Source organism: Lissotriton helveticus, chromosome 4_1 (genome assembly GCF_964261635.1).
Source record: "Lissotriton helveticus chromosome 4_1, aLisHel1.1, whole genome shotgun sequence".
In the NCBI taxonomy this organism is placed as follows: Eukaryota; Metazoa; Chordata; class Amphibia; order Caudata; family Salamandridae; genus Lissotriton; species Lissotriton helveticus.
The window spans coordinates 718,069,353-718,097,161 of NC_136063.1; the positions used below are offsets into that span (position 1 = coordinate 718,069,353).

At 44.4% G+C, this 27,809-nt stretch overlaps 1 protein-coding gene across 1 annotated transcript in view; it reads right to left on the reverse strand.

The window, feature by feature from the left end:
* Positions 1-308: 308 nt before the first annotated feature.
* LOC144828053 (E3 ubiquitin-protein ligase RNF138-like) overlaps positions 309-27,809 on the reverse strand; it is a 217,548-nt gene continuing 190,047 nt past the window's right edge. The window contains exons 5-6 of the mRNA XM_078686189.1: positions 4,210-4,317; positions 309-374 (exon numbers count right to left, since the gene is read on the reverse strand). Of these exons, the coding sequence (XP_078542315.1) occupies positions 309-374; positions 4,210-4,317 (174 nt within the window). The remainder of the gene's footprint in view (positions 375-4,209; positions 4,318-27,809) is intronic.

Here is a 27,809-nt window from a genome sequence, read left to right on the forward strand (position 1 = left end):
AACGATTAGAAGTTATTTGTTCTTCTATATTTTTTATCACGTAATTTTAAATGTACTTATTGTTGTGCTTACAGTGTTAAATCAGTTATTGTTGTTTGACTATGAGTATGTGCCCGAAACGCCTGTACTGTGCTAACAATTTCCAATAACATATTTTTTTTTTAAATCAGTTATTGTTCTTGCCTTTTCTTCTAAATATTATAATGTAATTATATATTGTTCTTTTCCCTCCCCCTTTTTTCTTTCCTTGGTTTATAATGTATATTTTTTCCTTTTGTATACAGCTTGATTACCATAATACTTTTATGTTAAATCTGATCTGTTGTAACTATTACAATGCAGTTCTTATGCTTGTTTTTCTTAATAAACTCAACCTTTAAAACAAAAAGAGTGTTTGCTGAAAATTGTCATAGCTGCCAAGGAGTCAGATTGCTTATGTGTGACTTTTCGTGTGCTTATGACCAAACGCGTAACACCTCGAATGAACCTTTCTTGCAAGCAAAATTAAGAAACAGAAAAATATCAGAAAATATGCCCATTTGAGCAATGATAAACGTTAAGACCTTTGAACTGTTGCACAGCACCTGATCTTTGCTGCAGGCAAATTAACCCTCTGTTCTACTTTATTGTTAGCCAAAACTGCCATTAGACAAAACTCAAATTTCTCCCCAGCAAGAAAATTAATCATCAGTTAACTTTGAAACTTCTTTTGCTGCTTGAAAACTGTTGGACACACAAGTAACTCTGCAGCAGGTGCTTTGAACCCCATAAGTTATTTCTAACCCAACCACAGCTCAGCGCCAGGGCCAGCGGCTGAACCATAAGTAACAAAAGAATCTCTGTGACAAAAGCAGCAAACCACTGACCTATCCACAATAAATACATTACTGTGAAATTATGGTATGCATTCTATGCAGCAGGCACATGACCCCCACCACATCGTTATGGTGAGACTATTTAAAAGCAGCTCTAGACAAAACTCTGATCTCTCTCCATAAGCTATTTGACTTACCTGCTGCCTTGGGATGCTGCGATAGCAGCAGTTTGTGACATCACACTCCCTGCAGACAGCTGCTCTGCTTTCCAGACAGTGCTGTGATTTGGTCGAGTTCACTGGAGTCACTTTCCGTTCTGGAGAGGGCAGGCTGGCACATCAGTAGATGATGCTCCTCTCTGCTGTAGAAGTCACGGTGAGAGCTCATGGCAAAGCAGGCAGTCTAAGTTCAGAGCTGTGGCTCTTGTGTGCCTTATAAAGTCACTCAGGCTCAGTGCCTGCTCTCACTGTGACTGGACACAACCCCCCGGCGTCCCACAACACACACAATGCTGCACGTGTCGAGGAGATGAGGAGCGCAGGCCTTTATTCAATTTTGACGGGCAGGGCCTCGCCCAAGCTGCAGCAACAATTCCCAGGCAGGAATTTGAAAAGAAAACATCCACCCTGCTGCCGCACCGGCTGGACCCATTAGTGAGAGTCTCTAACCGGCTAAAATTGCTGCTGCAGCCCAGGCAACAAACTTGAATAAAGTGAGATGCCCATCTGCATCAGAATCATGCCCACACTGACATACGGCAGGTAATTTTTGCTCTACAGAGAACCCTGTATTAAAATGGCATAATGGCGGCAATTCTTAACAGGACACACCTGTGGCAAAATCCTAGCACTGGTATACTGGAGGTAATATTTGGCATACAGGACACCCATGGCAAAATGCTGGTGCTGGCAAACTGGAGGTCAATTTTGGTATAATGATATGCATGGAAAATACTGTCACTGGCATTCTAGAGGAAATTCTTGTCATATGAAGCGCCAATGCCAAAAACGCTGGCATATTGGAGGCAATTCTAGACATAAGTTAGGGAAACAATGACATATGGAAAAGGCAAGGGGGGCGGGGGGGGGGGGGGGGGGATTGGAACCATGACAAAATACTAGCCCGTACGTAGTAGAGGCACTTTTTGACTTGTGGGTCACCCATTGCATATCGATGACATTAATGAGAAAAGGCTGGTATCGGCATATTAAATGTAATTTAATTTAATTTTTGGCTTAAAAAGGCACCCATGGCGGCTCAGGCACAATGGACGTAATTTTGACATATGGGGGCACCAACAGCATATCTTGAAGAAAATGAGGTCAACTCTCGGGAGAGTCAGGTTTCATCAGGTTTCATTGGCGTGCACACCAAGAACGGACTTGATTATAATGAGTACATTTTGAGTGGTATGGCTTTTTAGCAGGCTTACATGAAAAATATGCTTTTAATGCACTATTTGATCAAATTTGTTAAAAAAATGTTCTTGGGGGGGAACAAAAAGAGGTCTCGCTCCCCTGGCGTTTCTTGTCCGCATCCTATTAAAGGTGGTTTAAAATAGTTTGTTGTCTGTGTTTTGTTTTTATATCATGCAGTTATCATGGAATTTCAGCAATGTCAATTATCGTTATGTCATCAGGGTTAAGGTCATGTGACATCACTTCCGATGCATCAGGGTCAAATGTCATGTGATGTCACTTAGTTTCATGTCCTTAGGTCAAAAAGTGTGTGACATCTCATCTGCAGTACCTGACATTTTTGTGAATCGACGTCCAAGTGCACACCCTCCTGAGACTGAGTCCGAAGCCCACCCGGGCGGTGCTGAAGGTGGTGTTGAGAGCTAAACGTTTCGTTTTTGACTGATGCCTTGTTTTGTATGACTTTTCCAGGGATGTAAGCCTATGTTCCTCTACCTCATATGTGTTTTGATGTATGGTCTTATTCTCGTTATTTATTGATCGGGGGGCGGGTGGGACGGAGCCTTTCCTCCTCCGGGGTCTTCGTGTAGAATAGGGGTTCTTGGGCGACAGGCACACTGCAGGTTGGGGTGGCTTTTTAGCTTTTTGCAGGGGTGCAGGGTGGGGGGTGTTTTCCTGTTATTTGGGGGGTGGGTGGTTGGGAAGTTCATTGTTTGTATGTTCTGTGTTCAAGGCGACTTTATTCTGTATTTGAATTGCTTTTTGTGGTCGTGCTCATTGATGGGGGGTTTGGGCTTTGTCGGGTGGGATGGGGGTAGCGGGTTGAGATTTGTTTCATGGAACGTTAATGGTCTGGGTGATCGTATCAAACGCAGTGTGGTGTTGAAATGTATACGACGTTTATCTCCTGACGTTGTTTTCCTGCAGGAGACTCATTTGATAGGCAATGTCTGTCATGCAATGAACAGGTGGGGCTATCGCCTCGTAGCACATTCGGGGTTCACCTCGGGTTCCAGGGGTGTGGGTATCCTCATTCGGGCTTCCCTCCCCCTGGCTATTGATGATGTTATACAGGATGACCGGGGGCGGTATGCTGTCCTTGTGGGTCGGTATGAAGGCCGTACCCTTTCCTTATTAACTGTTTATGTGCCCCCCGGAATCGACGTCCAAGTGCACACCCTACTTACGTGGCCCCAAATGGGAGACAACCATTACAACGCAGAATTAACAACGCAATACCTTTACGACGTGGTCATCACAATTCAAGTCGTTACAACGACTTGCGCTGGATGGCGCTATATACTAAGGAATAGTATGATTTACTATTCCAACACCTTCCCTACTGTTACGTAGGCTGGAGTTGGAATAGTAAATTATACTATTCCTAAGTCCAGCGCCTCTTGCACAAGTCGTTGTAACGACTTGCGTTGTGATGACCGCGTCGTAAAGGTATCGCGGTGTAAAGACCGCGTTGTAATGACATACATCCGAAATGTCAAAACTTTCAATACGATACGATGCTAATATGCGATCGGTTCCAACCTGTTGTTAACGCAAGGTGTCGAAAGAGAATACTAGATGAATCCTATTTTACCTGCACAGAGAGATATATATGCCTACCTCCGTTTTCCTAGAATGCACCTGTTTACCTGCCATTTCAGAATGTTTAACTACATGTAACTTCTAGAGTCGCACTGTTTTTCTGTCATGTGATTTTATTATGGTTATTCATTGTGCCTTTCGCATTTTCATTCGTACATGTAGTGTGTACATTACCTGAAAGAAATGTGCTGTTCTCTGTGTTATTAGTGCAAAATATTTCATAATTCACTAATACTGAAAATCACAATGTTTCGCATATTTGTTTCTCCCTTTATCTTATGCTTCATTTTCGACATGTTTCTAGACCAAAAAAAGCAACTTAAATAGCGTGAGGCTAATTTATTTGAAATATAACAGGAATTAGTAATATTTACCACAAATTCGCCATACTCGAACTGGTGTCTCATATTCAGATGTTGGACAAAGTTACTAATCGGGTGATTAGGAACTCCCCAGGGCGTTGCTGCACAGATGGGACATGTCTAAATGCAAAGCAAAATACAAGACACGGAAATTGAATTAATTAATATATTAGAAAATGATGCTCTGCGAGTGCAGATGTATTTTGGGCCATGGTAGGATGGTGAAGCATTGCAGGCTGTAGTGAAAGAGACATACTGCATGATAATTACATTATGCATTATTTGTTCAGTCCTGCCTGGAGAACAGATTGCGAATTTGCATGGAAGTCAAAAAATAACTCTGTATATGTTCGGCCATGATAGATCCACAACATCATCTTATGCAACAACCACCCCAGACTCATGTGCTCACAGCACAACCATCCATCTATTGCTGCCACAAGCCCATCCGCCTAAACAGCCCGTTTAGTGTAGCAGGGGTACGTTGGACATGCCATTCTTTACATTGAACATTATGATGTGCAAGATCCATTTTGAACCAGATAACTGAAACCAGGATGTAATGTGGTAAGAATTCAGGAACATGTAACTCAAACTGCACCCGATAGCACGCTGTAGCTTTGTTTTTTGTTTATTCATTGTTGTATGGTTACAATTTACGGCCCAATTGATCAAGCACCAGAGCTTGTATTTGACCCGACATATGCATTTATCAAAGTTGGCAGCTTAGACCACGCCTTCTCCTTGTGCTGTTGCAGGGATTCTGCACAAACACAGAACTATGCGCAGGAATATAGGACATTGGTGTATGTGGACTGAGTCATCCCACCACCTTGGTACCCATGAGCCCACGACTGACTAGCTATAGTGTCTCACTTGCCCTCCTACTCACTCACAGAGAAACAAATGATTAGACACCTCAGAACACAACACTCCCAGATCTCTTAGGAATTGCGGTGAAAAGACACACTCTTTCGCTCGTACTCTTGTACTCGTCCACAAAAAGGTCTGACAGAGTCACAAAATAGTTTAAAATATCTATTCTAACTAACCTGCTCTAACATGCAGTATATGTGCCACAACAAGCAGAAAAATGCATAGTAAAAAAACAGTCAGCATAGCAGCTAGTCCATAAATCATAAAGGGAGATGTCATTATAACAAGACAGTGGAGCCTATCCTCCCTCACCTTGCAACACACAGTATTATTATAAAATAGAAGGTCTACGGGCTTTGTCAGCAGACCCCATACCTCAGCCTATAGATGGTGGATCTACATCACAGGTGCTATTTTGCTTTTCTCCCTGGAAAGGTCTCTCTCCAAGTGTGTGCCACCTAATTCGTGTACCCCACTAAAAAGCAAAGTGTGTTCTCCAAACAACAGATGCATCCGTGTGTTTTTTCCAAGGGCTAAGGTCTGGCCAGAACAAAATAACAAGGGGCATTGTTGTTCGACCTTGCACATAATGTTGAGTCAAAATCCTAGGAACATGCAGAGAACGTACCCAGCGCTGAGTTCTCAGGTGGAAGCAGTCCTTTAAATGTTGCAAAAATAAAGACGTGTAGTAACGTGTGGAAAAGCAGCAGGCAAGCTGCAACATAATCATGCTAAGTTAGTGAAAAACGACAATGTTCCCACAGGCAATGTGACACCCTCCCCTTGCCCAGATCTTAGGGGTAAGCTAAGTGAAAAAATGTAATATAATCAGAGGCAAAGCATCCAAGTGGTATCCCAAACAGGACAGTTATGAAACCGAATTAAAAAAATGTAGTTTAGAAAAAGAAAATCGCCAATTGAGCACTCCATTACAGGAATCCATTCAGAGGTACTCTTCGGAGTCTGGAAAAAAGGAAAGCCATGTACTCCAGAATATTGTCTGATCCATCAATATTAAAAAGAGATACCATCCAGTTTAGTAGATCAAAAGAGCACACATCGTCCTCATATCCGGAAGCATTCCAGGACAACCTGCAACAACTTTGATGAAACTCCATTCAATGAGGTACTGTGCATGGGCGCAGGTACTCAAGTCTGCTGTTGGTCCAAGCAGAGGATCATATAACAGGCATCTATCCAGGGCACATGTCTGATCATGGGCCTTCAATGGACCCAATAGCAGATCGTAATCCAGGGCAGAGGTGGTGGTATTTGAGAGGCTGACATCCAAGGCCCATTAAAAAGGGCACCGCAGACAATAGAATACAGGTTGCATGCAGGTGAAGTAGGCCTAACGGAAGGTGGCAAAAGATGTGACTGGCATAGGACCAAAAATCTGCCACATTCGATCATGGTACAGGCATAGCTGCACCGGGTTTGGCAGTTCCACAAATCGAGCATCCATTACGAAGCAATAATAGGAGCACCAGGGGAAACCCTCTGAAGGCGCTTGAAAAAATAGAATGGATAAAGGCTGGTATTATTCCAAAAATAGTCTGAAAGGAAGAAACAAGGCCGGATCCTACGAGTTTAAAAAAGTGGGCAAAGCTCTCTGCATCAGGCGCATTAAATATTAGGTGTGTTAATTCTCCAAAATGGAGTGGGAGATTTGTGTTTAGGAGTGAGTGTTTCTCACTTGCAGTTCTCGCCACCTGCAATTCAAAGGTCTCTCACGCTGATTTGAGAGCCACTTCTTGCTGAAACAATAGTGCTTTGAGTCAGCTTAGTTTACTGAAATCTGTTTTCAAAGTTGGAATGGAAGGCTAAAGGGAACTATCTACAATCCCATGCCGGGGTGGAAACAAAACATTGCTACAACAAGTAACCTGTTGTGAAACCGTTACTATATACGGGATGCCGGCTCTTAAGCCGCGGCAATCATGTTTATTCAAAATAAGATTACTGCTATTCGAAAGCAAAGTTAATGTTGGAATAATAGCTGGGATGGGGGTACCTTTTAAAAAACTAGCCAGATTAGGGGCTGAACATTAGGGGCTGAACAGGCGCTGTGCAGTTTAACTTGTTTACAAACTACTGACTGTCCAACTGTGGAATTGCAATCCTCCCCTGTTAGGAAAACTTCCTTATCCATGCACTGACATCTGTAGAGGAAAGGTAATGACCACAATTCATGAATACATACACTACCGTGGGACTCAAACCTCAGAACCGGAAAGTGTTTCATGCAGGATGTAAATTGAAATAGTGAGAAAGGTAGTGAAATAACACCATGTATTAACCACACAGCTGAAATAGTCTCTGCTACTGTAAATGGTAACTGTTTAACTGTTCAATATGAAACAATGTGGAAGATGCGTCTTTCATTGACATTAATTTCTATTTATAAGTCAAATTGAATGGAAAAAACTGTGCAGATACATTCACACAATCCCATCAAACTGCTTCACTTTTGAGTGCTTGCAACATCCAGGCAAACTGCATTAGAGAACATAACGGATTCTGACCATGATACAAAACAGAGACGTCATGTTGCACCATATCAATGACAGATGATACAATGTATATATGTGGGAAGACAGTGTATTAATGCTATTATCTACTACAGCAAGAACTTTTTCCAAATTTGCTTGGTCAATTTGGCGCAGGCACACCGCAGCTTCCATCTGTCATCATTTCCATAATTCATTATGGGCCAGATGTAGGTAAATCCATTTTACCGATTCTAAAATACCGAATTTTACCGAATCGGTATTTTAGAATCGGAAAATGGGATGTAGGTAAAAAATCGGTAAAAAATACCGATTCGGTAAAATTCGGTATCGGTCATTCGGACTTTACGAGGCCCATAGGAATGAATAGGGAATACCGATTCGGTATTTACCGAATCGGTAAATACCGATTCGGTAAATTCCGAATCGGAAAGCTAACAAAAGTGAAACTCAAGTAGGCAGCCAATCAGGTCCCACCACCCTCCCCCTCCCTACCAGGAAGTGGCTACACAGGCAGCTGTAACTAATTAGAAGCTTCTGGAAAGGCAGTTGGAGCCAAGCAGTGTGCAGGAGCAACAGAAAGGGTTTGGAGCACTTTTAAAAGTGAAAAATGTCAAGCAGCCAAGAAAAAAAGCAGCCTGAGACGAGGAGGAAGCTGAAATTCAGCAGCATGGAGCTGCAGGTCCTTGTGGAGGAGGTGGTCAAGGTGCACTACAAATTGTTTGGAAGGCAGTACCTCACCTTGGCTGAATCAGCCAAAAGAAAAATCTGGCTGGACATCATGAAGAAAGTAAATGCCGTGGGGGTGACCACCGGGGACATAGATGACCTTAAAAAACGTTTTTATGACCTGAGGAGCCAAACCAAGAAGTAAATGGCAGAACAACACAAGCAGGCATCAAAAACGGGCAGAGGCAAGAACCCAGCACCCCCCCTGACTGACCTGGAGGAGATGGTGGCCTCAACCCTAGAACCAGACAGCGTCTGCGGACTGGGAGAAGTAGACAGCTCGGCCAGAGCTGCAAGCAAAAAAGGTAAGACAAATGCACTGCATTCCCCCCAATAGCAACACCCTTACCTGTACCCTTAGTGGGCAAGTGAACCCAAGTCCAGTACTGCTAGCAATATACAGGGCCAATGCATGATGCGAAATGTAGACAGGAAATGTAATGACATGTCATACAGCACACCAACCAATTAGTACATGTAATGACTGCATGCAGAACATGGTCAATGTGATAATTATTTAATTGTAGTGACTGTGAGACAGTAGCGCTTAGCTAATGTACGCTCATATGTCCACAGGTGAAACGTCTCGCAGGCGCTCGCAGGAGGCTGAAGGGGCACCACCTGAGAGGGAGGAGAGTGAGGATGCAGGACAAAGTACCCCCAACGTACCACAGGAGAAAGCTGCATCAAGTAGCCATCCACCTGCCCAGGACACAGAAATGGCCCAAGAGTTGCTGGGTTCCCCTAGCAGATCACAGTCCCCTCTCCTGCTGTCATCACCTGAAATGCCAGCATCACAGCATGATGTCATACCCCCATCACAACCAGGCAGGAGGTATGTTGTGGCTCCACTCCCCGATTTGGAGTCCGCAGCAGCTGACATGGAGGGTGACGGACAACAGAACTTGCCTGTAGCAGTGAGCCCTGGCACAACACACTCCAGTGCAGGGATGGGCCATGGTACTGCAAGGCGACGCAGAGTGCAAGAAAGGCCAGCAGATGCACCAGTTGAGGGTGGAAGTGTGTTCCTTGGTCTGGAGGGGAGCATGGTGCGGATACAAAGGATGCAGGGAAGAGCCATCCAGGCATGCCAACGACAGCTGAGGTCCCTGAATAGTCACATGGGAGAGATAGGAAAGGGCCTCAGTTAGATGGTGCACGTCAACAAGGAGATGGTACAGGTCAACAAGGAGATGGCAACAGGGATGCGGGGAATGAACAACTCGGTGCAGCTACTATGCACCAAAATAGACAATGATTTTGCTGCAAGGCACAGGGATAGGCGTCGTGCACATGTCCAAAGTACAGCCATCAACCCCCCGGCCACTGCCACATCCCTGTTATGGGAGCTCCAACATGCAGGAGGCCATGACACAGAACACAAATGAGGTCACCAGGGGCATGGGCAGGATGACCAGTGCCCCTGAGGCGCTGTTGAATGCACAAACTGCACACACAGCTGCTCTGGATGTGCCTATAAGTGAGGAGAGCACGAGCAGCAGCAGCATTGGAAGCACCCCTGTAACTGAAACTAGGAGGAGCAGGCGCCATGCTGAGGCCTCAGGCCAACAGGACAGTGAGCAGGTTGAACAACCTACTAGTGTTACTGGGAAGCGATCAAGGAAATAACTTTCACAGTTCATGGTGAACTTAACCAGAACTGAGAGCATTGCAGTGAAATGCTTTTTGTTGCACTTTTGTGCTTTAAAAAACAAAGGTCATTACAGAATTAAACTAGTGTTGTAGCATACTACACCTGTCTTTGTCTCCTTACTTACTTAAAAATAGTTGCGTGTGACCCTCTTCCCGTCTGTGTCTGCCATCAGTTGATGTTGTTCCTCCAGATGTGTGTGGTTCAGGGACTGCTTCCTCGTCGTCATGGTCCTCATAATCTGAGATTTCCACTTCTGTGCCCTTCTTGACCGCCAGGTTGTGCAGCATTGCACAGGCTGCAATTATTTTGCAGCAGGTGATTGGTGTGTATTGGCGGGCCCCTCCACTTTTATGGAGACAGCGAAACCTGCTCTTCCACATGCCAAAGGTGCGCTCCACAATGTTTCTAGTTGTTTTGTGTGCCCTGTTTTATCTCCTCTGACTTGGTGTTGTTGGGTTGAGGTAGGGTGTAAGGATGAAGGACCGGAGGGCATATGCACTGTCCCCTATTAGTAATTAGAAATTGGCATTAATCACATGCTCACACACATCCACCAGTAATACGATTCAAGTGAATTCCACACAGTGTCTCACCTAGCAAGTATCCTTCGCCAAATTCCCCCGCAGTCAGGCGTTCATAGATCCCACTGTTTTGGAAGATGTAGGAGTCGTGGGTACTCCCTGGGAATTTGGCTACTATGTCAGTGATCACGTATTTTGCATCACAGATCACCTGTACATTTATGGTGTGGGTGGATTTACGGTTCCGATAAATGTACTCTGTGGCAGCAGGTGGGCATATTGGTATGTGGGTACCATCAATACAGCCAATGATGTTAGGGAACTGCGCCATCTGATAGAAGTCTGTCTTCGTCCTTAGCAGTCCTGAATGCGTAGCAGGGAAGCTAATGTAGTGCTGCATTCTCTGCAACATGGCATCAAGGAATTTTTTTAAGAAATGGGACAGCCAGCTCTGGGACACCCCACCTACCGCAGCAACCACACTCTGGTAGCTTCCAGATGCAAGCAGGTGTAGGCTGCACAGCACCTGCACATGGGGTGGGATGGTGTGCGCCCTTGGGGTAGGATGGTCCAATAGTGGGTGTAGGTCCCTGATGAGGTCTAGGATTGTTTGTGGGACCAGCCTCTGTAGGATCTCAGGCTCAGTGAGCTGGAATAGTGTGATCCTCTGCCTATACACCTGCTCCTCCCTCCTCCAGACCCTCTCTCCCTCTGCCGGAGCCGTAGCCGCCTCGCAATGACATAGAATGCCGCCATTCTGGTGTAAGTGGTGCAGTTTGGGTCCTATTTTATAGCCTGCACCTGGTTACCACTTGCTTTCAATCCATGGTAATTACCGACTCTTAAATACCGAATTTCAAGCAAATTCTGTATTTAAAAGGGGACCTACATCTCGAAATTCAATTTTACCATTTCTTATTTACCGAGTCGGTAAATTTTCCGATTCGGTAACTTTTCCGATTCGGAAACTTTACCGATTCGGTAAATATACCGATTCGGTAAAGTTTCCGATTCGGTAAATTTACCGAATCTGTAAATTTACCGATTCGGTATATTTACCGATTCGGTAACTTTACCGATTCGGAAACTTTACCGATTCTGCTACTTTTTGGTCCCCTACATCCCGAATGCACAATACCGGTCGGTAATGGCCGAAAATACCGATTTTCGTCCGTTACCGACCGGTATTGGGCCACCTACATCTGGCCCTATATGCTTTATAAATAAATTGTTTTGTCCTAGGGGGTTTCGGCCCTAAAAGGAAGTCAGCCAAATGTATACCACCTGACAAAAGGGATAGGTGTTGTCTCACAGACAAAAGTGTAGAGTGTCCCAACCATTGCTGCCATAATTTTTTCCACCAAATATGTGGTCGCTGAATGAGAATGGGGGAAACGTGGATCAGGTCTGCTTTGTGTGAAACCTTTCGAGGCATTAAGAAAATGCATTTGACATGCATTGGAACTGGTTGGCCATAATAACCATCCCAAGGGGTCAATGTCAGAAGAATTTATAGTTCCATTTTGGAACAGGGCAAGCATTTAAGCCATCAATCGTATAATTGGTGTGTGTACGCCATGTACCATATTCAGCTACTGAGGGAAAAGAGGGAATATTCAGATTTTTGGCTGTTGCTAAACCAAAACAAGTAGTTTGTTGTACTGTGTCATTTAAAAACAAAATTTGAGTCGGAATTAGACATGCACGATGCAGAGCTTCAGTACCCTGCACCTGCCAATCCTTAGTACCCCAAATGGATTTCAAATCAAGTGTATCTTTCCAGTGTTCATAACCTTTTAAGGTCAAATCAGTTCTGAGGGAGTTGGAATAAACCAATTTAGTGTGTGTCAGCATAAATTTAGATTGAGGCGTCAATTTTAATTTGTAAAAGTAGGATTGGGGTTCGGAAAGACGATACCCAGAAAAATATGTAAATTTACTTTGTTGAGTCTTAGAACTCCCCTGGAAAGGAGTCGGACAATGCTCCCATTGGGTAAAATAATTTTTTTTGTTTCAGAGTGTACGTTTTGTGAAGGAAACGATGGCCATAATTTTGATAACAGAATAAACCTGCATAGTTTGCCCAATTCAAATACAAATCTTCAGCATCGAAAGCAGGATAATGCTTTAAATCAGAAAACAATGAATGAACGGCCTGAACATCCCAGTCGTCTGAGTGTATATCTGATGAAACCACATCTCCTAATGAAACGAGGAATATGTATGGAATGTGGCTTACCTCCGTCGGACCATGGATATTTCACAAGGGCTTGATCTCTTTTCATTATATGTGATGATGTATGGGGAGCCAGAACTCCATCTACAAAGTTCACAGCAGAGCATTCAGGCAAATAGTGACCATTGAGGAGTAAAAATAACACAGTCACAAATCCAATCCACATGAAAAGGAATATTAGCTTAAGTACCATCCAGATGTATGTCCAGGGCAGGACTAGGTAAGTCTTTTTAAACCTGGCAATAAAAATACTTGTACGTGTAAGAGGTTTTGCCACCGATGAGGATGAAGAAGATGAGTCAGAGGAAAAACTGGTACGATCCATATAATAACCACTCACTTCTAGTTGATATAACAGAGGACATGCAGCATCTGATCGAATATGTATGGTGCTATGAGGAATGTCAATTATGATTTCAACCAGAGGAGAAGCATACCCGACGACTGCATCAGTGGAAGTAGAAGGTACAACAGGCATTAAATCAATGGAAGGTTCCAGCTCCCCCTCCATTACGCGGGGAGTAGTCAAGGAAGCTGAAGCCATCGGATTCAGTGAAAGGTCTCGGCTTGGAATACTTGGAGGCATACTATTCAGTATCTGCCATATGGTGTAGCTTGACATGTCCAAATGAAATATATTGATCAGCCGGTCCCCAACGGATGGAATAGTTCCAAATGGGACTTGATCAGAGGACGCATGATATGTATAACGTGAAGGAAAACCTTGGGGAAGTACTATTCCCTCCTCCGTCGCAGCAATAGCCGCTTGAATATCATTGTCAATTTTAGTCAAGGACCTAGTTACTTCTGCCACTGAACATGTGGCTACTGAAGATTTGGCTGCCTCATCAGCCAGAGAATTACCAAAAGTGTGGGCTCCCACACGTTAATGGACCAAAGTGTGAATAAAATGTGTGAGTGGCAGACGTTCTTTAGGAGCGGCCACCTTGAACCCAAAGCCTTTTATGCTTAATTGTGCTACCTTTAGAATCACAGAAATCATTTTGTTTCCAGAAAAACAAGTTGTCATTGAAAGATTGTACATGGTCAAAAGAATCACACACTATAAGCGTAGGAACCTCCGGATCAACAAATTCAAGAGCCAAAAGCAAAGCACGTAGCTCCGCCAATTGAGCCGTGCAATCACTAAGACATTGAGTATGTACTAAAGAGGATTTAAAATCTCCATAAACTATCTGTCCTGCCACTATAGTGCAGGCTGCAGAATAAGCATGATTAGAATCCACTGCCGGTTGCGCAGAACCGTCAGTTTAAATTATACATTTGTATTGATCCAGAGGAAGTAAAGATAAAGGAGGCAGATGTACATGTTCATATTGCCATAACTCCTGTGTCTGAAGAGAAGCGTTGAAGACAAAATTTACATCAGCCGATGTCAAAGAACTAGCCCATTGTATCCACCGGCATGCAAGGCTTTGGAGTTTGGAATACTAGCCTTTGTAACTGCTTCTAAGGCAGGTACATGTGAAACAAGAAAAATTTGTTACCCTGAGACAAATAGCTATCCTTCAGGATCGCCATCTGGGCAGCTATCAAAATGTTTTTTGTTGGAGAGAAACGCATCTCAGCAGAAGTGTACACATGCGACTTGTAAGCAATGGGAACAGTGTCCCCCTCATTGAACATCAAGTAAGTGAAACCTAACGCACCTGGCACAATCCTTATAACCAAATTAGTTGAATTATCACTTGTCAACAAGAAATTAGATGCAAGCAGATCAGACTACAGAGACCGAAGAATCTCGGTATGTACCAGAAGCCAACACAAAGCTGAGAAAGTAGGTTGTATCAAAGCGTAACGAGGTTTGATACACTGGGCATAATCAGGAACATATGTTCAACCGAAATTTCTAAAAAACAGCAAAAAAATTTTAAGCCCCGACCTTCATTGTTAAGTTTATATCAGAGACCAAGGATTGCCAAAAAGGCAATGTGTGACTTGGCAAAGTTACATTTGTAGCCAAAATCAGCAAAAGACATTATGATGCGGTCCACACGAACAAGATGTGGTACCAAGACAACATCTGTCAGATAGAAGTCATCAACGTACGAGAAGGCATCAGGGTCAATCTCATGCAGAAGAGACACTATGCCTGCTGCAAAAGTGCTGGGGCTATTCTTATACCCCAAAGGGCAAACTAGTATACCTTTTTACAGGTGACCAGCCTGACTCCTGCAGACGCGGTCGCTCCTCCCTGGCTCCCTGGCTATTGGTATCGTAGCGCTACACTCCCCACTGCATTTGTGCCTGCTTGCTCGCATTTGCTGATTTAATTATTTGTGCCTGTGTTTGAGCTCGCATTTTCCGCTATTATTCATTAAGCCTGTATTTAAGAATATCGCATCACCGATCGCATTGCCCGCATTGCTGCCCACTGCTGCCTAATTTATTTGTGCCTGCCTGCTCGCATTACGTTAGTTAATAATTTGTGCCTGGGTCGTGCCCCAATCTCGTCCTGTCTGCCCTTTGTTGTTGTTTGCTGCCATTTTGTTGACTCCAGCCCGTCCCCCCCGCTCCTGCCTCCCAGCTGCCCCTCCCTCGCTCCGCCCACCTCCACTACCCATTCATGACAGATGCATTTACGCGCAGCGTCCACGCGCAGCAGTCGCGCCGAAGGCGCGCCAAAGGTAAGCCCGTTTACGCCCGTCCACGCCTGGACCGCGCCCAGCGCCAGACCCCTTGGTCCTCGCAAACCCATCACCCCCCGCATCTCATACGACGCCGCAACCCTCACAGCCCTCAACCCCGGCCGTCCAAAAAACTGCCATCAAGCCGCTCCTGGACACACTTATGGACCCCCTTCACCTGCCACTCCTGCAAGTTCGACTGCACCGGAACCCACACCAAATCCACCAACCCCAAACAGAGCTCCGACTCTAACCACCTAAAGTGCATCCTGCTCAACACCCGCTCGGTCCACAGACACGCCATTAACTTTTGGAACCTACTCGACACCACATCTCCGGACATCGCCTTCCTAACAGAAACCTGGATGAACGCCTCATCAGCTCCCTACATCGCCATAGCCATCCCGGATGGCTACAAGATCATCCGAAAGGACCGCACCAACCAAACAGGAGGAGGCATAGCCATCGTCCATAAGAACTCTATCCGCGTCACCACGAGCTCCGACGACAACCTCGCAACCGCAGAACACCTGCACTTCCAGATCCACACCGACCCCAAGACCACACTCAGAGGCACCCTCATCTACAGGCCACCAGGACCCCGCACACAATTCAGCGAAGACATCACTGACTTCATCACCCCACACATCATCCCCTCCGAGGAATACATTCTTCTGGGAGACCTCAATTTTCACCTGGAAAAGAGCAACGACAGCAACACCACCACCCTTCTGGACAATCTCACCAATCTCGGACTCAAACAACTTGTTGACACCCCCACCCACTATGCCGGGCACACGCTCGACCCTATCTTCACCTCCAGCAAGCACATCTCCTTTAATCACACCACAGCGCTCCATTGGACAGACCACAGCTGCGTTCATTTCAATTACAAAAAGACCACGACCCACAACCACCCTCAACCAATTCTTCGAAGAAACTGGAACAAAATCACCACCGACCAGCTCTTTACATCGCTTCTTCAAAACCCTCCTGCCAATTCGTCGGACCCTAACCAAGCTGCCACCAACCTCACACACTGGATCACCCACAGCGCCAACGAATTAGCACCCTTGAAAAACCATCAAACCAAACATGGCAGTAAAAAAGCCCCCTGGTTTAACGACAACCTTAAGAAATCCAAGAAGCTCTGTTGTACCCTTGAGAAAGCCTGTAAAAAAGACCCAAACACTATCACCCTTGCCACCTTCAAAAACGCCACCCGCAAACACCACCAACTAATCCGATCAACCAAGAAATCAGCATTCAAAGACCGGCTTGACAACAACGCCCACAACAGCAAAGAACTATTCAACATCGTCAAAGAATTCACCAACCCCACCGCCAGCACCAACGACATCACTCCCTCCCAATTCCTCTGCGACTCCCTAGCCTCTTTCTTCCACAACAAAATCGCCGACATACATAACAGCTTTAACAACCAGTCCGAGGACCAGTCCACTACACCCACCTCCGAACCAAAACCCCCTACGAACAACCTCTGCGCATGGAACCCAATCACCACCGAAGACACCATCCGCCTGATGAACTCCATCCATTCAGGTTCCCCAACAGACCCATGTCCCCACCACATCTTCAACAAAGCAGACTCCATTATCGCACCCCATCTCCGAGACGTCATCAACAGCTCCCTCAACTCCGCTACCTTCCCGGAAATCTGGAAACATGCCGAACTCAGCGCTCTTCTGAAGAAACCCACAGCAGACCCTACCGAACTGAAGAACTACCGCCCCATCTTGCTTCTCCCATTCCCTGCCAAAGTCATCGAGAAAGCCGTCAACAGCCAGCTCGCCGCCTTCCTCGAAGCCAACAAATCCCTCGACCCCTCACAGTCTGGCTTCCGAGCCAAACACAGCACCGAGACCGCCCTCATCGCAGCAACAGACGACATTCGAACACTACTGGACAACGGAGAAACAGCTGCCCTCATCCTACTTGACCTCTCCGCAGCCTTCGACACAGTCTGCCATAGCACCCTTATACAACGCCTCAGCAACATCGGAATACAAGGAAAAGCCCTGGAATGGATAATCTCGTTCCTCGCCGGCAGAACCCAGAGAGTCCGCCTCCCCCTTTTAAATCAGAAGCCACCGAAGTCATTTGCGGCGTACCACATGGATCATCACTCAGTCCTACCCTTTTCAACGTATACATGAGCCCCCTCGCAACCATCGCGCGACAACACAACCTCAACATCATCTCCTACGCCGATGACACACAGCTGATCCTCTCCCTCACCAAAGACCCTAACACCGCCAAAACCAACCTACATGAAGGGATGAAAGAAGTTGCCGAGTGGATGAAGAACAGCCACCTAAAACTGAACTCGGACAAAACGGAAGTCCTCATCTTAGGCTCATCCCCCTCCGCTTGGGGCGACTCATGGTGGCCACCGGCCCTGGGAACCGCACCCATACCAATGGACCACGCACGTAACCTGGGATTCATCCTTGACTCCTCACTCTTGATGACCAGACAAGTCAACGCCGTCTCATCATCGTGCTTCAACATCCTGCGCATACTCAAAAAAACATTCTGCTGGATCCCCAACGAAACAAGAAAAACGATCACCCACGCACTGGTCACTAGCCGAGTGGACTACGGAAACACCCTGTACGCCGGAACCACAACCAAACTACAGAAAAAACTCCAACACATCCAAAACGCCTCAGCCAGACTCATACTTGACATTCCCGCAAAGATCACATTTCCGGTCACCTGAAAAACCTCCACTGGCTTCCCGTCAACAAGAGAATAACGTTCCGTCTCCTCACCCACGCACACAAAGCCCTCTATGACCTAGGTCCCGAATGCCTCAACACGCGCCTATCCTTTTACACCCCCACTCGCCAGCTGCGATCATCCAATCAAGCCCTCGCCGCTGTCCCGCGCATCCACAGAACCACCATGGGGGAAGATCCTTCTCTTACTTAGCGGCCAAAACTTGGAACTCTCTCCCCATTCACCTCCGCCTTACACAGAACCACCTCTCCTTCAGAAAACAACTAAAAACTTGGATATTTGATAAGTAAATTACCCCCCTTTTCCTCAAGCGCCTTGAGACCCTCTGGGTATGTAGTGCGCTATATAGGTGCTGACTTGACTTGACTTGACTTTTTGAGTGCTGTCCAAGTACGGCTCTCAGGGGCCAAATTGTGACTGTAGAAACCATTAGATATATCTAGAGTTGTTTTATATCTTTTACGGACAAGGTTATCAACCAACGCAGATCTGAGGGTGTTCTGTACTGCAAAGGTATGAACAAGACTGTTTAAATTAAGATAATCCAAAACCATACAATATGAACTGTCCGGTTTCAATATCGGAAAAATAGGATTATTCATGTACGCGATACAGGGTTCAATCACATCCTGGTACTCCAACTGGGTAAGAATATCGCTAATGGATGCTTTTGCTTCACGTTTAATCAGGTATTGTGGCTGTGGCTTAGACCCAAAGGAATTTCATGTGCAGGGGAATCCTTGTCCCAACCCAACTGATTACTACAAACGGCAGGAGCAAGGGCTAACGCCCACTCAGACACATACGCAAGTTTAGTCTCCTCCGAGACATAACTGGAAAAACTTGGAAGAATAACATCTTTGCCTCTTGAAGAGGCCAAAACAAATGGGGGAGGCCAGTTAACCTCCACTAACAAAATATCACATGAAGAAGTAAGGTTGTCCCAAAAGACCACCTTAATTGTGCGTTTTATATCACCTTCTATTTGGAGACCTATCTCATAAAGTCTATAAGGGGATGCAACTTGTGTATCTGCTGTTTCCATTGTAATGAATGTGTCAGTTGCTTTCGCCTCCAGACATTGGCAGAGTGCCTCTCACACTATGGTAACCTCTGCTGCGCTGTCGTGGAATGTCACCGCCCATCTCCAATCGAGGAGTAGGGTTCTCACCGTCTGAGGCATACTTTGCAGTCAAAGCAGCAACCTTTTTCTTCCGAAACGGGGCACGATATTGAGGTGGGCCCTCCTGTTTGGTTTTTACGTCAAATTGGCGCTGCGGGCACGTCTTACTTGCATTGCCTCTCATACCCTGCGATCCTGGTGTCCTCCCCCACCGAACTGTTGGTCGGACAATTCATGAAAGGCATAAGCGGAACAAGGATCAGGAACCTGTAACCTCTCTGGTGTTTTAATTTTAGAACGGTCACGCAAATTATATTTACGTTCAGAAGCGTCTGGTTGTGGCGAACCAGCACGAGAAGGAGGCTTCTGTTGTTGCTGCCGCTGATTTCTATTCCACGTCTTTTTAGTGAAGACCAGATGACCCTCCTTTTCAGGAGGATTCTTATTCTGTCCCTTATAAATGGTCTTATTCCCAAACTATTGCGTCCTAATGACGTATACACATCCGCAATAATGATAGGCAAATCACGTTGCTTGTCAGCGTCCGCCGCCGCCGATAGGCATTAACGCAATTGCAAGCTAACTGCCTCACCTTTGACGTAGGCCAAAATCATGTCGGAGACGATAGGGAACATGCCCACTAATTTCATCCCCAACTCCAGGGCTGGACCAATCCCGTGTTCATCTTGAACTTTCTTAAGAACGTTCCGTAGGTCGCTCATGGACCGGTGCCAAAGCAAACTGTAAAGACTGCAGCAAACACCGTCCCCCAGGTGGTGAAATCAGCTAGAGCGGGAACAGTACCACTAAGTAAACTCATCATAAGGATTCTGTGTTTTTCCACAGGAGTAGTATTGGGAAACACAGCTTTGAGTTGTATAAATGTTTCTGCCAACCAATACAGAAAATCATCTCTATTTTGAGGACGTCTGCCCATCACTAAATTAATCATAATGGGACTAATGACAGGGCCACCACTATGGGCATGTGGCTATTGTGCTGCTCCAGCCAGAGCCACTTGAATATTATGTGACATAAACTGAATGAGATTTCTGTGTATATGACTCAACGATGTATGCAATTGTCGTAGCTCTGCGAGGGTAACATTAAGATAAATAGGATGTGGTGTGAAACTAACCAACACGGGCCATGTGGCCCCATTGACAGATAAGGGTCCTAAACAGACTGCAGAAATAGGGTGAGGAAGGGCACCATTAAACCATATGGTATGCTCCCAGGCTGTCAACGCAACTTCAAGTAACCGATAAGGGCGATAATATCGCGGAACATTCACGGCAGTATATTCATGAAAGACATGATCATTCCCATCAACTGCTGAAAATGTAAGCCAAGAGTAAAAGACTTCAAAGCAGAAAACCGCATCCGCCTCGACAACAAAAATGAACTGAGCCCCCGCAACGGGGACTGATTTGCACTGCCTTGCCTTACTCCATAATGATGAGGCCATTCAAAGCCATACAAAGTGGCTTTGTGTGGCCTCATAAATATGATTTGGTGGTTTGCCCCACTGTTGTGTCACAAAATGTGTTGTTGCAGTGGCACAAGGGGCATGTAAATATGCCCCTCAGTCTTTAAAGTTCATTAGGAAGCAACCTGTAACATTGATCATAATAGGTTAATTGCTCTTAGTCTAGTGTGGCAGGTAATTTCTCAGACTTTGGCCACATAACTCAGATATAGGCCGCAAACCTCAATGAATTGTCTTTGATCATTCATACTTTTGAAAGCAACATGCATTACGATGGAGTTCATTCTGGACCCTATGCAAATGCTGAAAGTGTCTTTGTCGCCAACATAAACCTTGGTTAATTCTGTACTACACATAAAGGCTACAATTGACTTTGTATCCAGTAAAAATCAGTGACATGCTAATGTACATCGATACTGCCAGTCAGTGGTAAACACATAGTGCCAGTTTTTGAATTGTATGTATGTGCACCCGCAAACTGTGGTCGCTTATAGCCAAAACAGGCAATAACAGTGTGATCTGTTGCTGTGTGCTGTGGTGTAAGGAAGAAAAATGTGAATGACTATTGAACAGGCCAATAAACAGAGGACCCTTTTACTGTGTCTCTATATATGTATTTTATTTCTTTTTCTTTTTTTTTTGGTTTAAATTTCTTTTATTGATTTTTATCCACAAAAGAAACAAATGAGCCAGTGTGCTCCACAATCATCGGGTAACAACCCGGCATATTACTATCATGTAGTTCAGACAGAAAAAACAACAAACAGAAATACAAAACCCTCCTCCCCCCACCCCTCTCCTCCTCCTTAAAAAAAAGGGGGACTTGTGTCAACAGGTGTAATGCGGCTCGATAGGTAGGTCCCAAAGGGGACTAAGTGTCTGGTGTGGAAGGCGTGGGCGCTGGTGGAGGGTCTGTCAGTCGTAATGATCTAAGATATTTGGGACAAGTAAGTTCTGTAAATTCCGATGTCAAAAGCGCCAAAAGGGGAGCCCAAAGTTTGTGGAATGAGGCCCCGGGGTTGGGCAAAGAGAGAGAGATCTTTTCCATCCCTAGAATGGACCACAGCTTATGTAACCAGCCTAGTCGGGTGGGCACTGTCATGAAGCCCCAGTGTGTGAGAACGTTGTGAACTGCCGCTCCCAGAGTTAGGGCCATTTGTTTGCCTCTCCGAGAATGAAGCAGGAAGGTGAGAGTGTTAGGAAGGCCAAGGAGGATATATGCTGGAATTCCCGGAATCTGTGTTTCGAAGTGGGAGTCGATCTCATCCAATATTTGTGGCCAGAATGTCCCTAAAGAAGGGCAATCCCAGGGCAAGTGGGTAAGAGTACCCGGCATGCTGCAGCCTCTCCAGCACAACAGGCTACGTGAGGGATTTCCCCTATGGAGCCGTACAGGGGTTAAATACCAGTAGGTGGCCAGTTTAGTGGCTGTTTCAAAGGAAGCACCCTCCCAACGCAATTGCCCAGGGGGGAAACATCACTTACAACGCAACTTTTACCACGCAATGCTTTTACATCGCAGCTTTTACAACGCAAACCATTACAATGCTGGGGGGCGCTCTAGGATAGGGAATGAGTTTAATTTACTGTCCAACACCTTCCCTAGTGTCCACAGGGACGGGAGTTGGAATAGTAAATTAAACTATTCACTATCCAGCACCCCAAAGCGCTATGCGTTGTAATGGTATGCGTTGTAAAACTCGCGTTGTAAAAGCATGTGATGTAAAAGCATGCGTTGTAATGTCGTACATCCTGCCCAGGGCATTTCTCAGTGTCGGGGGGGTCAAGTGTGCGTCACTATGTCTCGTGATTAACCACTTCTCGCACAGCGTGAGCAGCCTCTCTGCACCCTCCCGCACCCCTTCCTACAGCACCCAATGTCTGATCTGTAGATAGCGGTATCGCTCCGTTTCGGAAAGCTCGAGCTCAGTGCGGAACTCCACAAACAGGAGTAGGCCGGAAAGATCAAAGAAATGCCCTATGGAGCGGGTAGCTTCTGTCGTCCAGTGATGAAATTCCCCATAGTCAAGGCCAGGTGTAAAATCTGGGTTCTTTACAATGGGCGTGATGGGGGATGGGAAGGTCGTAAGTCCTTTTTTCCTTTTTTTAAACATGGGGCTGGCAAGACATTCACAAAGCTACAGTACAATAAGGCTTTACTGGTTAGTCCCCTTTAAGTCAGATGCAGCTGCTTCACGAATTTAGGGAGTGTGGCTTAGACATACACGTTTACATATACGCTTTTGCTACTGTAATGATTTGTGCTTGTTTTCAATTAACTAAATAAATATAGCAAAGATGGTTTACAATGATGAGTCAATATTACAATTTTCAATAAATGTCTTGATTGTTACAGAAGATTGTGAAAACATTGTAACATAAACAGTACTTTAAGTCATTGGTAAATACAAGTGAATTCAACTTTCTAACTATGGCAGACTACTTCTTAAATGGATGTACACCAGCAAAATGGAGTCACTTAAAGTGAAAATTGTTAATGGCTGAAGTGGGCTGACCTAGTCTCTCATGCGGCATTTTGTAATTTTAGAAAGCAAAATATGAATGTCACACCGATGGATAATGCAGGTTGATCAAAAAGCTCCCCGTTATACATATGTATTTTTAGCATGATTGTTTTTGGAAATCATCTGGCTGGCAAGAAAGCTCTGGCCAGACCTAAACATAGTTCCCTCAAGGAAGTATTGGAAGGAATCAACTCATCCAATCAAAACATGGTATGGCAAACGTCTTCCAGACAGGACAAGCACAAGAATAGTGAGAAGGGTTATTGAATCTGGGGAACTGAGAAAAAAACCAAAGGCATTCAAACATGAGCAATGGGTGACCCAAGGTATACTCCAAATATATTCGAAACAATAGGTCTGTTTTCCGACAGTTAACGTTGTTTGTAACAGGGACATAAAAAAGGAGCCAGGAGCAATCTGTATTGTTTAAAATTGATCAATAAAAACAGTTGCTTTACATTGTTTGCATTTCGTTAATAGTAATGTAAATGTCATGGTACTTATAGAGCGCACTGTCACCAGACGGTCACCTTGCGGTGTCACCTATTCGGCTTCCTGGCGCTGATACTCATACCACTGTGGAACCCCTTCTGGCTTTCCCTGTGAAGTGTCCACTCCTGGGCACCCCAAGGGTGAAGCCAGGCATCCTTAGCGCTGTTGGGGCCGGTGTGGAGGCTAAGCAAGCTATTGCCCAGAGTTGCAGCGTGGGGCCAATGATTAGAATAAGCACCGAGGCGAGAATTAACAGGTCCGAGGAAATTGAGCCCGAGACCCCGCCGAGGCGGGAATCGAACCCTGGTCCATGGCTAGAACTCTGCATCAGGGTCTGCCGCTCTAACCATTGAGCCACACTCCTCCACATAATAACGAGACTGACATTAATTTGTTAAAAAGAAAAAAGGGGGAATATTAAAAGACTTAATCTGGCAACAAACTGTGCAAGTACTAATTCTGTTACTAGGAAGAAAACTGCATGAATACTTATTTGCTCTTTAATGAATCGAGTCACAAGTAATAATGAGGCGAAAAGCAACTTTTAGTGCCTCAATGGGGTTTAAGGAAAAGGAATGTTTTGCTTACAAAAACCAATAAAAGTAAGTATATATGCTTTAATTATGTTATGGGAAACATGATGAGGATGCCATTGTGTTATTACTAAGTTTACTTTTGAGTCCTAGATGTAGTGAACATTAGGCTGCTATCTTGTTACAAAAAATATGCGAACAATGATTTATCTTAATATGCACTTAATTAAACTTATTAGAGAGCTTGAATTTGGATTGTGACACAACAACACAGTGAAAAGAAATTAAAAACAATGAAACTCAACATTGAGTCTGATTCACAAACTGCATTCTGTAATATGTTATGTAGTATTACAAATACATACTACAAATTGCAATACACAAACTATGTGCAGAGTTTTACGCCTCTGTATTACATATACTTATGTGTGCAGAATTCTCCGCCCTGACTGCGGAGTCTCTGCACGCTTATGTATAGGTTTCAGTAGTAGATGTGAGAGTGACTGGAGAGAGTAGGTGGAAAAAGAGGCAGACTTACTCCAAAGGGGATGAATTAGGAAGGAGTAAGAGGGGTTTTGGAGTACAGTCAGGGAGGGGATTAGGGAAGGACGTCAGCCGCCCATACCTCAGTAAGCCAATTGCAAATTTATACTTAGAGTTTTTGAATACCAAAAAGTAATACACTTACTCCAAAGTGTAAATTACTCAAAAGTGTATGATACCTTTGTGAATCTGGTGCCTAATATTTAGAAATACAAAGAATAAAGAAGAAACCATTTCTAAAAACAAAAAGTAGAAACCATTTCCAAAAACAAATGAAGATGCCCCATTCAGCTTTTTTCTTAGTCAAGCGTAATGAATAATAGTGGGTTAGTAAAAAGAGTACAATATACTAAAGCGGTAATTGCGTATGAACTGCTTATGAAATGAGTCTAGAGCAAGACATTTTTAGATGAGTCATCGTAAGGGGAATTCTATGAGTGCGTCTTTCCTTCCTTTTGCAAATCTTGAACACCCACTACTTCTCCTGACAATCCTCGACCTTCAGGTTGAACTGATGTTTGATCCAATGAACCTTCATCATCCAAACTCTTGAGAATTGTCCCTCTGCCCTCATGTTATCGATTTTGTTGGTTGTTGGCCCTCCACTCTCCTGTATACCATGGTAAACTAGACTCTCCACCTCAAGTGCTCTAGTCTTTCTATTCCATGGAAAGTATGCCTTGCTGCAGACATCGGGCCCAACTTAGTTCAGTGAGCCTTAGTCCTTCTGGACAAGTCCTATTATTTTCTCTCAGCCAGACAGCACATGCCCATCCTTTCTCAGAGCTCTCCTATGACTTTGTTCTAGGAGGTACCAACAAATAATGTTTGGAGATTAATTTATCACGATATGTCGCCACCTTCAATCTGAATACGGCTCAAGCAAATGGATGTTACTAAACGTTGTTTTTTTGCACAGCCAAGGGTCACTGTCACTGAGGAGCCCAATTCATTTGGCAATACTTGTGTGGACATAAGAACTCTTTCTCTAGCATTCATACTCCTACAATCTTCCCTTGTACATGAGGTTGCACGGGCTCTGCTCAAGGCACCACCCATGGAGGCTTCAACCAATCATCCTCCCCTGCCTTTTCAAAGTTAGGCTCTCCACTTCCACACCTTATTACCTCTGGAAGTTTTTCTGGGGGTGGGAAGTTATAGTGCCCATTTCCTTTCAAAGTTGCACTCCATCACTTCAGATCATTGGGTTCTGCAAACTATAACAAGCTATCACATATTGTTCGTACTCTCCACATCTATTGAAGGGATGTATTTAATGTGGTAGTTTTGTTGACTCATTTCAGTCTCTCCTCTGCCTCTTGGTGCTTCACCAAGGTCCCTTGAAATGTTGTGGTCTGTCTTCACTTGTGAAGCACCTGCCTCAATATATGTATAGAAAATATTTTTCTCATGTAAAGTCTCCTTCCATGTGGCCCACAATCCCACAGATGGTTCTTTGCCTTTTGATTTCTGTGGACCACCACTCAATCACTACCGGAAGTCTGGGACACCGACCTAAGTAATTTCTACAGTTTGAACCTCAAAACAATAGACAAAAAAATAGAAAAGTGTGTATATTAAAAATAGCAAATGATGGAATATTGTTTTTTAATTCGTAAACAAAAAAGCAAAATTTGTATTTTAATGCGGAGAACGGAGCTTTTCAGAAACTATTTTTATTTCTGAAGACAAGAAAACATCCTACACTCAGGCATAATACTTTTTGTCTTTTTTGCTCCTGATGCATGCTCTCTTTTTGTTGACCCATTCCAGTGCAACTTCATTTGAGACCGGGAATAGCTCATATTAAATTCTGTTTTGCTGTACTTGTGCTTCTCCCATGAATCAAGATAAGGATAATGTTTTATTTCAAATTTATTTAGAGTTTTTTAAAACTTTCAATGTAGCTTTTTTGTGTATGTGAACTTTATTAATCTGCTAATATTATTTAATTCTTTAAACAGTCATAAGCCCCTAACTAGACGTGAACTACAGGTTAGGAAGAACCACTGCACCACATGATTTCAGTTCCCTAGTCAATTAGTAGAAATCATTTGGATGTTTTTCTCAGTCTACAGAATTTCAGGGGTTTACCAAGGATCCTTCTTTCGTACCATCATTACTCCACCAAAGAAGATTTCTCAGGTGGTGTCGCTCCTTAATATTAATTTGTACCTGTGAGAATGTGGATTATTAGTTTAAAAGGATGATAATCCTCTTCAGTAATAATGGTATAATCCTTTACCTGTCCAGTTAGGTTTCAATTATTTAAACCTGTGCTTAATGTTTGGTAGCTGTATCACAGAGCAGACAGGCTTAACTTACAAAATCAAGTGTAACATATTTATCAGTACCACACAGTTAATGAGTAGTAAACACTAAACTATAGAAATTCCACTTCAATTTATAAAAATAGTCTAAGGGCCTGATTACGAATTTGACAGAGAGGGTTACACCTTCACAAACGTGACCGATATCCCATCCACCGTATTACAATTCCATCCTATCTTATGGAACTTGTAATATGGTGGATAGAATATCCATCATGTTTGTGACAGAGTATTCCATCAAACTCGTAATCAGGCCTCAAATTTTAATCTTCAAAAAGTCACAAAAATTGGATGCAGAGAACTGGAGGTATACGTTTTCAAAGTTGTAAATGTTTCTAGCAACAAAAAGCTCAAAGAGCTAACCACGGGTATCTGGTTGTTCTAGAAGAGTTAAATTCAAAAGTTAAAGCCAACCATGATGAGGTGAGGCTCAGATAACGGGACCAGGTTCGTCCTGGTGAAAAGTTTACCTTCTGACTTAGGCCCTATTTCCAAATTTGGAGGAGTGGGCGGCCATGCCACCGCCCAGCTCCCACACCGCCAAACTCATCCGCACACCGACCCACCAGTTTACAAAATAATTTGTGATCTGGTGGGTGGTGCTTTGGCAGTCCCACTGCGGTGCCTGTTACAAAGACAT